We start from the raw sequence: 15,306 nt of genomic DNA, 5'->3' as shown, positions 1-15,306 counted from the left end.
GAACCTAGAAGGGTTTACTCAGAAGCAAGCCCCATTGCCAGCAACCGAGCTTACTCCCAGGTAAAGGATTGCGCCTTAGTTCTTCGCATGAAAATCAGTGGGGTTTAACAGCGCTTATCAGGGTTACCTACACTGCTTCCCCAAAACTAGGTCTTAGGTTTAATGCTAATAATCAAGCTCAGCGGCCCAGGCCAGCATAGATGTGGGGGGCGGGGACTCTGTTTGCGTATGCCCACAGAAAGGGCTCTGAGTGCCACCTCTGGCACCCGTGCCATAGGCTCGCCACTACTGCTGTAGACTCTGCTTCCCAGGAAGGAGGCACAGAACACCCATAAAGAACCTGTAACAGCAGAGCATGCAAATTAAGGAGCAGGAGACTGAAAATGTACGAGGGAGAAAATAGTATGCCATGTCAGGCAGCAGCAAGAATGCGTGAAAATGTCTGAGAAGGTGGTTGTGTTTATGAGAGGAATGAAGTGGGCTAGACCACAGCAAGAATATGCACATTGTATAGTGCTTGTGGGTGTGCGTGAATGCAAGCTGCCAAAGAAGTGCACATTTGCTAAATACATGAATGTGAATAGGACTTATATGAAGGGACTTACTTGAAGGCAGCGAAGCAGGAAAGAAAAGCAAAAGGCAAAATAGAACAGAAAGAAAATACATGTGCTGTTTATGACAGCACAAATCCATCTCAAGTACCTTTTGGATCCTTTTAATACTAATCTATCTACGGCCCCATCAATACAGAGATAAAAGTGATCAGAAGTGGTTTTACCCTTTACAGCAGAGGTCTTCAAACTATGGCCCTCCAGATGTTCAGGAACTACAATTCCCATCAACCTCTGCCAGCAGGGCCAAGTAGCAGGGCTGATGGGAATTGTAGTTCCTGAACATCTGGAGGGCCATAGTTTGAAGACCCCTGCTTTACAGAAACTACAGCTTGGTTTATTTCTGATTACATGACAGTTGCAAACCTGAAGTTTATTAAAAAGTTAAGATTAAAATCACAGTAATTCAAGGGAAAACGAAATTGGGAAGCTGCTTGTCTGTGGAATTAGCCAAAACTGATGGAGTCAAAATAAGTATGCCAATGTAGTTGCCTGAGGCAACAAGTCTGCCTGAAGCACTCACTGATCAACAACTATGATATAAACAAATGTATTCTAGATCAAGGAGTTTCCACTTATCCTATCTTGCTTAAACAATTCCTGCTCTTTCTGAGGCCTGTGTACAGGGTTTCCCTATCCTAACCTGTTGACAGGTTTCTGTATTGCTAATGCTTCAATCCCCTAGAGATAGAATGTTCACAAACATTCTATGACATTCCAATAGTCCAGTTGCTAGGAGCTTTACTCAGAGCAAAAATTCTTCAGCTCCTTCAACAATAAATCATCCCTTCCACACTGAAGTCTACTTGATTTACATTCACTGGTTCAGCAACGCCACAATATTTTTTTCTGCAATCTGTTCCTTGTCTGTTGCTGTGCCAATGCCCTTGACTCCGCCGGCCTGAAAGCTGTTCTTGCACTAAAATCACATTTCCTATCTCAAGGTTCTGAGTTGTTTCAAATAGTTCTTTCCTCGCATCACTAAAACATGCTTCACACATAGAGCGACGATGCATATTTGAAACAGTTCCACTTGTAAATTCTACTGCCTGCATATGCAGAAGGAAACTGATCCTTTTACAAGGCATGTACATGCAATATGTGGAGACAGTTCAGGGCAGCTAACAGTAACCATATTAATACATTAACCTTTAAAACAGTAATGAATATAGTGCATGCACATGTATGCATGCACACATACACAGAGGGGGGGGGCTCATCTGCTGATCTTACGGGATTGGGCAGGTAAATATGGGAGGAGTTCCTTTAGATATTTGGGGTCCAAGCCATTTAGGGGTTTATAAGTCAGATATAATACCCTGAATTGGGCTCAATAGTAAATAGGCAACCAGTGCAGTTCTTCTAAGACCAGTGTGATGTGCATCCGGCACGCAGTACCCGTTGGCAGACTTGTTGTCGAGGTTCTGCATTAGCTGCAGATTCAGAACCATGTTCAAGGGCAGCCCCACGTAAAGCATGTTACAACAGTCTTAGGTGGAAATTACCACAGCCTGGATTACTGTAGCCAGATCGTCTTTGTCCAGAAGGGACCATAACTGGTGAACCAGCTGGAGTTGAGAATAGGTACTCCTGGCCACTGCTTCCACCTGAACATCAAGTGTCATAGCAGAGTCCAGGAGCACCCCCAGATTCCACACCTGTCCCTTCCAGGGCAACACGGCCCCATCAAGAACAAGATGTCTCCCCACTTCATGGACCCAAGACCCACTGACACACAGCACCTCTGTCTTGTCTGGATTCGGCCTCAATTTACTAATCCTCAACCAGCCCACAAATGCCTCCGAGCACCTGTCAAGAACGTCAGCTGCCTCTCTTGATTCAGATGGTACAGCGAGATAGAGATGAGCCTGACTTTGGTCGGGGAGGGCAAGTTATACATTTAATAAAATACAATAAATCAGCATATTTATGGTACTTCACTTCTGATAGTTTCCCCCAGTAGCTTCATGTAGACGGTTAAAAAGCATGGGTAACAAAACTGATCCCTGAAAGACCCCACAAGCAAGTGCCCATGGTGTTGAGCAAGAGTCTCCCAAGACTACTCTCTGTCTAGTAGCCTTGGAGGTAGGAGCAGAACCATCGCAAAGCAGAGTCCTCAACTCCCAAGCCTTTCCGGGAGGATACCACAGCAATAATATCAAAACCTGCCAAAAGACCTAGGAGGACCCACAGGGCCGCACTGCCCTCCTCCCTCTCCCAGAAAAGATCTGTTCAGGATGACCAAAGCAGTTTCTGCCCCATGACCAGGCTTGAACCCAGTCTATATAATCTATATGAGTCTACATAATCATCTTCTTCCAAGAATGCCTACAGCAGGATTTATGTCATCTGCATTCTAGCTGTCAAGCTTCCTATTTCATAGCCTGGAGCTCCACAGAATACCAAGAAGTTTTACGGGTTCGACAGGTAAGGCGAGGCTACTTGGGAGCAGTCATGTCAATGGCCGTGTTCATCTCACCATTCCAGAGATAGACCAAGGCCTCAACAAGAGTGCCATCCATGCCAGCCAGAAAGTTCCCCAGAGCATTTAGGAATAGCTTGAGTTCCATAAATCTCCAAGGGCAGACTCACTGGGTCTCCCTCCAATGTTGAGGGAGAGAGTAATATTATTACTGCTAGGCACCACAACAGGGTATCATCTGAGTAACTATTCCCGGTACCTTGGTTTAGGAGTGAAGTTGGGTTCAGGGGACCAAAGTTATGGTCCCTTAAATGGAGTGAATCCCCCATCACTCCTGTTAGCCAGTAGAAAACAATGGGGATGGGGGCACCCTCTTTGGGTGTCTCTTTGCTTCCCTGAACCAAACATGCTGGCAAGATATCATCTGAGACAATCTGGATGACACCACGAACAGTGTTACTTATCATCGCCCACAGAACGTGAAAAACACTAAAAAAATTTAAAAATCACACAAACGACCCTGAAATGGTGCCGCCCCCCATGTGACCAAATGGGGCGTTATAGGCTACCCTAACCCTAGGCAGGGCATAGGAAATGATCAGTCCACAATAACGAGCCTATCCTCAGTTGTTCTATTAATGGATCTCCACCTCCTGTGGCGAAGACTGAATTGAGGATATGTCCTGTTTCATGTTGGGCCAATCACAAACTGAGAAAGATCCATAGTCATCATATAAGCCATGAAAAGCTAAGCTGGCCCATGAATGTTTAAATCCTCAGCACCACTGTGGCCAGAGCTTCCAATACTCTGTTATTATTATTGTGTGTGCTTGGCCTTACTTGGCGGCAATGTGAATGGGCAGGATGGGCCACGGACACATGTGTGTATTTATGTGCCCATAAAACCTTAAATTTCAATTTAACTAAACTAAAATAGCACCCAAAACTTTAAAATTCAAATTAACTAATCTAAAATAGCACCCCAACAATAGTTCTGTCATTATGCAGATTATGTCAAATGCTGCGTCACAACCCTGCTATTTCTGTACATTTAGGCTGTATTGCTGCAAGTGTGTTCCACATGGGACTGCTCTTGAAAAGTGTTCAGAAGCTTCAATTGCTGCGGAATGCTGCAGTCAGGATGTTGACCTAAGTGGGTTATAGGGACCATATCAGTCAAGTCTTGGCCCATCTATGATACCAGGCAAATCTATAGTCAGAAGGGGGGAGGGGGAATTTCTGCTGGGATCAGCTACAGTGCCCTATCCAGGGGCGTAACGAGGCAGCCCTGGGCAAACTGTAGCCCTGGGCAAAACCTGAGTTGGATGCCCCCCCCCCCCAGGGTGGCCACTCCACCACGACCAAATTTTTTTTGCACCAGGACTTTGGTGCCTGCAGGGGGTGCATTTTTAGACATATCAGCACCACAATTTCAGCATATCATCAGGAGACTGTCCTTATGCTACTCCCCAAGTTTGGTAAGGTTTGGTTCAAGGAGTCCAAAGTTATGGACTCCCAAAGGAGGTGCCCCATCCCCCATTGTTTCCAATGGGAGCTAATAGGAGTTGGGGGCTACAGTTTTGAGGGTCCATAACTTTGGCCCCCCTGAACCAAACTGCACCAAACTTGTGGGGTGCCATCATCTCCAGATGATACCCTGAAATTTTGGTGCTGATACATTGTCCAAATGCACCCCCTGAAGGAACATCCCTAGACTTGTTGCCCAAGAATCTTTGTTCTGCATTGAGTTTTTTCACTGCATTGCACTTTGTCAATGGGGGGTTGCAGGCTGTGGGGGAGCACATTTCTGAAGGCACAGTCTCAAAACTTTTAGAGGTGCTCAATCAGGAAACTGCCCTAAATGATACCCCCCAAGGATTTGGTGCAGTTTGGTTCAGGGGGGGCCAAAGTTATGGACCCTCAAAACTGTAGCCCCATCTCCCTATGTAGCTCCCATTGGAAACAATGTGGGACTCAAGGCACCAACTTTGAGGAGTCCATAACTTTGGACTCCCTGAACCAAACCTCACCTGAAACAGGGAGTAGCTATAGGACGGAGTCTTCTGATGATGCCTTGCTATTTTAGCGCCACGCCCAGCCTAAAACTGCTGCACCCTGCAAGGCAAATGGAAAACCACTAAAATGCCAAAAGCGGGCAGGCATTTTGATGCCCCACAAGGTGATGATGCCTGGGCAGCTGCCCGCAGCCTATGCCAATGGGCACATTATGCCAGTGGCCCTATCAGTCATAATCTTGATATCACGTGCAGAGCAAGGATAAGATAAATGTCAATCTCAGTTCAAGGATTTGATATCAAGAGGGTTTGCCGGACATGACATCATTGTTTCCCCTTCAGAATTAAGAATGCAGAGCTTCGGACAATGCCTCTCCTGAGGGCACAGCCTCTTGAATCTGGTTAACAGCAGCCCAGCCTCAGGATTGCACACCTGGTTCCAGTTCTACAATGAACTTGCAAAGTTCCATACCCTGATCTCATGAAGGAACCTGCTGCATTGCTCTGCACCCTTATTGTAAACATTAACTTAACCTCAATAACCTCCTGTCCGACTGTTAAGGGTTATCAAACCTCCATAGTCTCTGTGTTTGGATTTCATCACAACAGGCCAAGCTAATCAGGACTTGGAATGCCCCTGCTTTAATTTTATCGGCATTGCCCAAAACTCATCAAATCTAAGGCTCTCCCAGGTGTCAGTGTCTGGGAACGGGAACTTTGCATTGTCCCATCTATTAAATGTGCAGCTGTTATATCAAAAGTGCTGCTAGGAACCATATAACAACCATTCTGTCTTTAAGAGAACAGAAGAAGAAGAGTTTGGGTTTATATCCTACCTTTCTCTCCTGTAAGGAGACTCAAGGTGGATTATAAGATCCTTTCCCTTCCTCTCCCCACAACAGACACCTTGTACAGTAAGTGGAGCTGAGAGAGTTCCAAACCATCCCAAGGTGACCCAGCAGGAATGTAGGAGCGTGGAAACACACCTGGTTCACCTGATAAGCCTCTGTCACTCAGGTGGAGGAGTGGGGAATCAAACCGGTTCTCCAGATTAGAATCCACCTGCTCTTAACCACTACACCGCAACAAGACGCAAGGAGACATTTATGAGGAATGACAGGCTGCAAATCAGTTATTGGGGAGATGTTCCTCTAAGTTAAGAAATGGCAAGGCTATGCATATCTTTTGTCAGTCTGGTATAGTGAGGTCCAGCCAGGTGAGGTCCAGCCAGCTAACCCCTTCCCCCTTATTACAATCCCTGTCCCACATTACTTTTGTCCACAAAGCTCCTGTGATTGCCAACATAACACTTTTGATAGTCAAAGGGGATTTCTCCCTCCCTCTTCCAGTAGATTTCCCCTCCCCTTTCCAGCAATGGAACAGCTGGTTGGGTACATGACAACATGTCTGGATATCAGAAATGGGGATTCACACCCTTGTTCAGCCATGAAACTTGTTGGACCATCTTAGGTGACTCCAGGTTGTCAGCATCATTAAGCGAGCTTTCACTTCTAACATGGAAAATAATAGAAATGGTCTCCCTGTGCCAAGTGCCTTTCTATCGTTGCTGAAGAACCACAACCAGAACCAGCCCATATCAATAATAAAAACATCACAGGGCATGTCCTCCACAATAACACAGAACAGTGCCCCTTTCCATTTAAAAATCAGATACTGAAGAAGAACATTCAGGTACTGAAGAATTCACTGCCTCAGATAGTGGCGGAGTCTCCTTCTTTGGAGGTTTTTAAACAGAGGCTGGATGAAATATGCCAGGAGTGCTTTGATTGTGTGTTCCTGCATGGCAGAGGGTTGGACTGTGATGGCCCTTGTGGTCTCTTCCAACTCTATGGCCCCTTCCGCACATGCAAAATAATGCGTTTTCAAACCACTTTCACAACTGTTCGTAAGTGGATTTTGCTATTCCACACAGCTTCAAAGAGAACTGAAAGCAGTTTGAAAGTGCATTATTCCGCATGTGCGGAATGAGCCAATGATTCTATGAACATTAATCTACTAACTGCTTTACTGGTTTGTTCATACAGCAAAATCATTTCTGTGGAGGAATTAATAAATGAATCTGTATCTTTAGCAACTGCCAAACAAGTAGAAATCTGCATAATAACTGGTACAAATAAAAATGAAAATAGTTTATCACTTGAATTTTTAAAAAAGACTTACTTTCCTATAAATCTGTAACATGCGCTCACAGCAAACACGCATTTCTAATTACATGCATCATGCAGGAATATACACACACCAAAATCAACTGAGGTTCCTTGTCAAACGCACAAGCTGCTTTTGGATATGCTGAGTGAAGAGAAGTTGGAAACCCAACAACAATCTATGTTAGGTCTGTCTAGCTTGTGACCCACCAAGCCGTACAACAACAGCTCAATGGGATGCCACTGAAACTTCAACTGGTCTGGAATTCAACTGGAATTAACTCACTGGAATTTGCCAAATGCAACTCCAAAATTGTTTCCGCTTCAGGTATTACCTATTTGTCCCCAGACCCAATTGCAAATATTGACTTTGACCTTTAAAGCCTTCAACTGTCTCAAAGCGAGAAACTCAAGGACAACACCTCCCCAGACATACCATAACATTTATTCAAGACCCTTCTCCCTATTGTCTCAGGTACAGTAGGCAGCAGTACAATACAGAGTCACAATTACAGAATACCAGGGAGGGTATGGCAGCATGGTTTCTAGAGAACAGTAAAAATATAACTATTCAAAAAAAAAAACTTTGGGAAGAGTTATACACCGATTAACAGTGCAATCCTGAGTGTGTGTGTGAAAGGGCTCTGGACATGGCATGGCCCAGCACAAATGGTACTCAAGTGGCATCTACGGCAGTGCTAGGGCACTTACATCAGCCCTGGTGAGCTGCATGGCTACACAACAGCCGGGCGCCAACGCAGCTGTGGCACCAGCACGCCTCCAGTGCAGGAGTCTGCACTGGCACCAATGAGGGTGTTCCCAGGGGTGGAGCTGACTATAATCAGTTTCCTGATTCTCAGGCCCCTTCTGCACATGCAGAATAATGCACTTTCAATCCACTTTCATAACTGTTTGCAAGTGGATTTTGCTATTCCGCACACTAAAATCCAGCTGCCAAGTGCATTGAAAGTGGATTGAAAGTGCATTATCCTGGATGTGCGGAAGGGGCCTCAGATTCTCAGCCCATGAATGTCTTTTTACTGGCACGGACTTATGCCAGCAAATAGCTTGATGCAATCCATTGGTCTGCATAGGGGTTTTCAGATGATGTTCCCTGTTTTCTTCCTGGGTGTGATGCTGCAGCGGGGCTACACCATGCACAGCAGCAGCTCATCTATCCTGCCCCCCCCCCCCCTGCACTGGGCAACCCAAGTTTCTCCCAGTGCTTTGTTACTATGACCTTATTCATAAGCTATCTCCCAGAGCCATGTGGGATGCATTTGGCTTGGCAGACCTGAAACCTACGGGCCTCAGATTACTTGCTCATTTAAGTTTACAGCCTGCCTCCTTTCCAAGATTTATGGTAGATAACAACAACAAGAAGTCAGGTATCACCTCATTCATTGGAATTTCAACACCACTGCTTTCTTAAATACCAAGTCTCAAAATAACTTCTTACTAAGGCAACCCCCCAAGAGTGCAACTGTTTGTTTCAATGAAAGCAAGCAGAACTGCATTAACTAGAATGTATTCCTGCGTTAAAAAAGGACCAAACAGCACCTGACAGGGCCACAGTGTCATTTACTTCTAATCCAACACGGCTAGAAAAAGACGACTTTGGATTTATATCCTGCTTTTATTCAACTGCAAAGAGTCTCAAAGCAGCTTACAAACTTCTATCCCTTCCTCTCCCCACAATAGATACCTTGTGAGGTAGGTGGAGCGGAGAGCGTTCTGAGAAATGTGATTGGCCCAAAAATCATCCAGCAGGCTTTATGTGTAGGAGTGGGGAAATAAACCTAGTCCACCAGATTAGAGTCTGCTGCTCATGTGGAAGAGTAGAGATTCAGATTCAGAGACCTTTATTAGGCATATACAACATAGGGGCAAAGAACAGGAGTAAATCCAATAAAGAACAGTGTGAGTAATGCAAACAGAAGCCAAGGGAACCTAATCCAAAACGAGCAGCAAAAATCTGGCTACACTTTCAGTTATTTCAGCCTCAGGATTGTTGAGCAAAAAAGTAATTTTTACATTGGAAGGAAGATCCAAGAACCCAACCAAAGTTAAAGCTGAGAAGTTTGGCCTAAAGCTGTTGTGCCTAGGGCAAGATGTGTTCAAAGGAGAGGAAGAGGAAAGAAATAAACCCAGTTCTCCAGATCAGAGTCTATCACTCTAAACCACTATAAGGTTTCTGATTGGCTATTGAAGATCTGATTGACTGTGCTGATTTTTTAAAACATTAGTTTGGCAGCAGCTGACATCAAAGCACAAGGATATGTACGCTGTGTTACTGAAGTAAAACTGCAACAACCATTTTGTGGCTGGTTCCGCCTCTCACGGTAGTCATTTTGTTGATGTCCACCATGGCATGTCAGAATTCCAAATGTGCCCACAACCTCAAAAAGGTGGCATTCATTGAAAATACTGGGGGGAAGAATTAGGACTAATAAAAGGAAACACTTCTTCACACAACGTGTGATTGATATTTGGAATATGCTGCCACAGGAGGTGGTGATGGCCACTAACCTGAATAGCTTTAAAAAGGGCTTGGACAGATTTATGGAGAAGTCGATCTATGGCTACCAATCTTGATCCTCCTTGATCTGAGACTGCAAATGCCTTAGCAGACCAGGTGCTCGGGAGCAGCAGCAGCAGCAGGCCATTGCTTTCACATCCTGCACATGAGCTCCCAAAGGCACCTGGTGGGCCACTGCGAGTAGCAGAGTGCTGGACTAGATGGACTCTGGTCTGATCCAGCAGGCTAGTTCTTATGTTCTTATGACCCCACCATAGGGTTTTCAATGCAAGAGTTAGTCAGGGGTGGTTTGCCATTGGCTGCCTCTGTGTAGTGGTCTCCCATCCAAAACATGGTGGACTCTTTTTTGCTTCTGAGAACTGAAGAGATCAGGCTTGGCTGGACTAGCAGGCTATGTACACATAGGCTATGCATAAACTTGGCAAATTCCAGCTCCTTGGGGCCATTTCAGGTCAGGGGAAGTCAGCACGGTGCAACGGTTAAGAGCTGTGGACTCTAATCTGGCCATCCAGGTTTGTCTCCCTGCTCCTACACATGAAGCCTTCTGGGTGTCCTTGGGCCTGTCACAGTCCTCTCAGAATTCTCTCAGCCCCACCTACCTCACCAGGTGTCTGCTGTGGAGAGAGGAAGGGAAAGGGGTTTGTAAGCCGCTTTGAGATCTTACAGTTGAGGAAAGCAGGGCATAAATCCAAACTCTTTCTTCTCTTAAGACCTCTCTCCTATCTATATCAGGCCACAGGCACGTGGGAATTACAGTTACCCCTTCCACATCACGGGGGTAGAGGCGTGGTATCACAATCTGCTTTTACAGCCTGGAAGATCCATTTATTCCAGTGCAGTGCTAGCAGAGTTTGGAAAATCAAATTGCTTGCCTCTAACTACTAGAAACCAAAAAATCCTCCTTCATACAACTACTGCTACAACAAGTCTAAAAATATTGCATATTATTAACAAACAAAAAGATTTTGTCCTATAGGCTTAAAATTTTGTATACAGTTATCCCTTCCACATTGCAGCAGTTAGTGGCATGGCACCCTCCACAATCTGGAAATGTACGTAAAAATGTTTTGGTCCCCCCTTCACACCAGAGAAAAAGTCTGGGGGTTTTTTGCTTTTCCTTTTAACTTAAAAAAAAAGAAACTGTGTATACTTACGGCACGATATAATAAAACGTTATAAAAAGCTATGCGTATATTTTATGCATTTCAGAGTCTCTAAACTATTCCTGCGTCGTCAGCCAGCCTTTGCGCATCGTTTGCAAAATTCCTCCCAAAATCCCTTTTTAACTTCTTCTGCTAACCCGCAATATGTCAAAATTGCGATGGAGAAAGTTGTGACTTGGAAGGGATAACTGTATTTCAATCCAGTGCTTGCCATTTTAGTGCATTTCCAGCACAGAAAAACCAGTGCAGGCACCCGGGAACACACAGGCTTTCATAACGTGTGCGCTGGCCCTTTAAACGACTATATATCCTTCTAGGCTGGCAGCCAATGTGGGAAAGCCTGATTTGGTACCCAGCAGCTTCACGTCCTCATTCATTCACACGTGAATCAGATGCCAACCCGTGTAACCCGGATTTCCCTTCATATTTACAGGAGTAATCTCCTCCCCACCCCCCACCCCGTTTCTTTCACTTCAGGAGGGGAACGCCAATGGAGGCAGGGGGCTGCCACCTGCCAGGGGAGGGGGCCCAGGTGAGGCAGCAGTTGCAGGTGCACGGATTTTGAGGCCAAACCTCCACGAAGGCGTCCGTCAGGTCGCTGGCTCGATCCATGACGGGCAGATGCCGCCCCGCTACAATCTTGACCTTCAGCTTCCCCGGCATCTTCCCCGGGCTCCACCCTTCCCTTTCCCCGCGGCGGTTGCTGCTGAGGTAACGGCCAAAGCGCGCGCCCCATAGAACAGAGACGTCGCCCTATTGCCGCCAAGGCGCATGCGCCGCGCGGGGACCAGCCATCAGCGCCTGTTTTTCTCGCCCTCTCTTTTCGGTTTCTAGGCACCGTTCTTTCTCTGAGTACGCATGCGTGAAGGACTGTCACCCGCGCACGCGCGCGGCAGCGTGTCGCCTGGGCATCGCGGAAACACTTCTGGCTGTCATCTGCGCACGCGCGCGTCCGTGTGAGGAAAAGATTCGCTCGCCCCGTCGTCGGGGGAACGCTGCTGGGTGTCGTCTGCGCACGCGCTCGGCAATGTGAGGCAAAAGCTCGGAACCTCGCTCGGATTTTTTTTTCCGCTTTTTGTTGTTTTAATGTCCAGTTTATTGAAGCGGTGACCGATCACAATAAACTGTCGGAAGCCGTTGCTTAAACCCCGCCGGTATGGACCTTCGAAGGCAGTAATGGTCGAATGCGGAGTCGCCGATATGTACCTGACTGGTTGCCCAGTTAGGCTTGCGAGGACGTGTGGAAGAGCACCGGACAGTTTGATTGGTCTTCCTTCCCGTTAAGCGTGCCCTGCAAGCGATCTAGCGCTGTTTGTGCACTGGGAGGTCTGAAAGCACTTCAGAATCCAACATTCCAGACATTGCACGCGACACTGTCAGATCTATTCTTTGCTCCACATACATTGCTGTTAAATGAGGATCATGCCTTTGATGAAGTGAACTTTTCTCAAAAACATACTTTCATGAATCTGTTGTGTTTAACCTGCATATTTTTTAATGCAGACTTATTTACTGCTACTAAAAACGTTCCCGGAAATTATAATGTATTGATTCATTTTTCGTCTGCCTTTCTCACAGACTCAAAGCCAATTACATGATAAAGCAGTGCAACCAGACAGATTAAGGTAGCCAATGAACAATGCTGTGGGACTAGGAATTACAGAACAATCAACTACTTAAGGCAAGACATGCTACATGCAATACAGAGAGTGGATCAAAAGATTTTTTAAAATGCCGTAAACTACAATCCTGTTCTATTATAAAGGTGTCCCTCTGGAATGTTCTTTTGCAATTGTAGTCTCTTTTTTAAAAGCCCTCAATGAACTTTGTTACTGTGTTACCAAATTAAAAATCAATGATGTTTCCAAGAAGAACAAATAAACAGTTACTTGGTGTCCAAGATCCCCAGCCTTGCAGGTTCAAGGTTTGTTTTATTTTAGATTTTGAAAGTGAATAAGTAATTGACTGGAACTAAAAGGAAAATGTAGTTGGAGATCAGAGGCTCTTGATCTCTGGTGGGATGAGTATACTGATCCCATCGCGATCAGCTCTGGGTACTGATTCCGGAACCACTGCCAAAAAGAAACTTTCAATTTGGTTTAAGAAGAAGAGTTTGGATTTATATCCCCCCTTTCTCTTCTGTAAGGAGACTCAAGGTGGCTTATTTATTTTTATTTTATTTTATTAAACTTATAGGCCGCCTTATCCCCAAAGGGCTCAAGGCGGCTCACAATATGGCTGTACAATCGAACAGCAAATCCACAACATAAAACACTAAAACCATTTAAAACCTAAGCAGCAGTTTGCAACAGTAAAAGCTATACATTAAACAACCAGATTTATAAACAGAGTTGTTTAAGACAGGCTCCTTTCCCTTCCCTTTCCCTTCCTTACAAACTCCTTTCCCTTCCTGTCCCTACAACAGACACCTTGTGAGGTAGTTGGGGCTGAGAGAGCTCTGAAGAACTGTGACTAGCGCAAGGTCATCCAGCTAGCATGTGTTGGAGTGCACAAGCTAATCTGATTCACCAGTTAAGCCTCCACAGCTCAAGTGGCAGAGCGGGGAATCAAACCTGGTCCTCCAGATTAGAGTGCACCTGCTCTTAACCACTACACCATGCTGCCGTTAAAAAAAATCAGGATCATTGCTTTGGCCAAATTTGAAAATGACTTATGTATGCGTGTACATCTTACCTAATGTAATATAGTCTGTGCCACTCATATGACTACCAATATTTTTCAAATATAGTGAAATGCAGGCACCAGTTTTGGGGTGATGCTGCAACGCTGAGTTCTACAGCAAAGTACAGCGTGAGTAGGGGACGTGCAATCCCCACCACAGTCCTCTTTGATTTCTTTTTTAGCAGAGGATATTTTCAGCAGAGCGACGGGAGGCACGGCATTTATCTACAGCCTGATCGGTGTGACCTTTGGCAGAGTTGTGCCAGGTATTTCTTGGGGCATTAATGAGCTTAAGCCCGCTCACAAACAGAACAATCAGCTTTTGTATTCCTCAGGCGAGCCCAGTGCTTAAATCTGATGTGATGACACTTGGTGCAGCTGATTCCCAAGCAAGCCAAACTGCTTCTGGGCTAATACTGCGTTTTTGTTTTTTAAGCTCATCTGTTCAGAGAGGGGTCAGGCACATTCCTTCCTTTGCTGGGCCTCCTCTCAAGCCTGTAAAAGTATCCCATTTTCACTCAGGGCTCTAAGCAGAGGAAAGCTGTAGGCTCAAAAAGGCTCCCCATGGGCTCAAAAGGGGGGTGGGCTGATTTACATTATTACTGTTGCACTGCTTGAGCCCTTTGGGGGAGAGCGGCTTATTAAGTTGAATTAATAATAATTTAGCGATCTAGTTTTGCTTCACTGTTGCGTTACTTGAGCACATGCTCAATTGTCGATTGTCAGACTGTTCAAACTGTTACCGCGCTGCCTGGTAACTTTTAATAGCTCCAGACCAACCAGCTCTCGGCAGCGCAGGGGAACAGAAATGGAACCCAACACAGCGAGTATAGTGGAATAATAAAGATTTTATTGAGATGCTGACCTACGTGTCAGCACCTCCACACCACGGCAACTGCGCTGCCTAGCAGCTTTACAACATCTTAAATACACTTTCTCCCGCCGGGAGTCCGGGAGAATACAGGACAGCCTACATCCATTCATTCACAAAATACATGACAACCAATCATACATCTACAGGTACATGGGAACCAATTAGAGTCCAGTGGGCAGTCCCTTCTTGAAGTTTGTGGCAAAGGCAGGGCGAGGCAATGATGTAGGCACTGGCGAGAAGAACACAAAAGAGTCTTTTGGGTGCTTGGGATCAGGAAATGAAACTTAACGACGGTGGCACCCTTATCTGCCTGCTGGTGGGATTAGGCAGATGGAGGCGCTTCTTCCGGGGTCCCTTTTGTCAACGTCCATTCAGGGGTTTACAAATGAAAGGGACATGCCCAGGTGGAGCAGGGGTGGATTCCTACCTTGAGCCAAGGAGGTTCCATGCAGACGCAAATACAAAAGATAGCTATAAGTCCTACTTTCTATCTAATACAGTTTGTTCCTACCTATCTTATACAGAAATAAAACATTGTTCCATCTTTATTCAAAACAAGACCAGAAATGGAATAAAATCACTTCTGACTCCGCTATCAATACCAGATATATAGCTGTGAATTGGTCTCTGGCACACGGACAGGGAGGGAAGGTTCCAACCATATCAGTAGCATTGCCAGCCTCCAGGTGGCTGGAGATCTCCTGGGATTACACTGACCTCCAGGCAACAGAGACCAGTTCACCTGGAGAAAATGGCTGCTTTGAAAGGTGGACTCCATGGCGTTATACCCCATTGAAGCCCCTCTCCTAACCCTCCTCAGGCTCCACTCCCCAAA

General features: G+C 45.7%; 1 protein-coding gene across 1 annotated transcript in view; it reads right to left on the bottom strand.

Annotated features, from left to right (window-relative positions):
• C2CD5 (C2 calcium dependent domain containing 5) overlaps positions 1 to 12,108 on the bottom strand; it is a 103,756-nt gene extending 91,648 nt beyond the window's left edge. The window contains exons 1-2 of the mRNA XM_048501490.1: positions 11,489 to 12,108; positions 10,352 to 10,366 (exon numbers count right to left, since the gene is read on the bottom strand). Coding sequence (XP_048357447.1) covers positions 10,352 to 10,366; positions 11,489 to 11,578 — 105 coding nt within the window. The 5' untranslated portion in view covers positions 11,579 to 12,108. The remainder of the gene's footprint in view (positions 1 to 10,351; positions 10,367 to 11,488) is intronic.
• Between the last annotated feature and the right edge of the window lie 3,198 nt (positions 12,109 to 15,306).

This window comes from Sphaerodactylus townsendi, linkage group LG06 (assembly GCF_021028975.2).
Source record: "Sphaerodactylus townsendi isolate TG3544 linkage group LG06, MPM_Stown_v2.3, whole genome shotgun sequence".
NCBI classification, from domain to species: Eukaryota; Metazoa; Chordata; class Lepidosauria; order Squamata; family Sphaerodactylidae; genus Sphaerodactylus; species Sphaerodactylus townsendi.
This window is presented reverse-complemented; position numbering and strand designations above follow the sequence as displayed.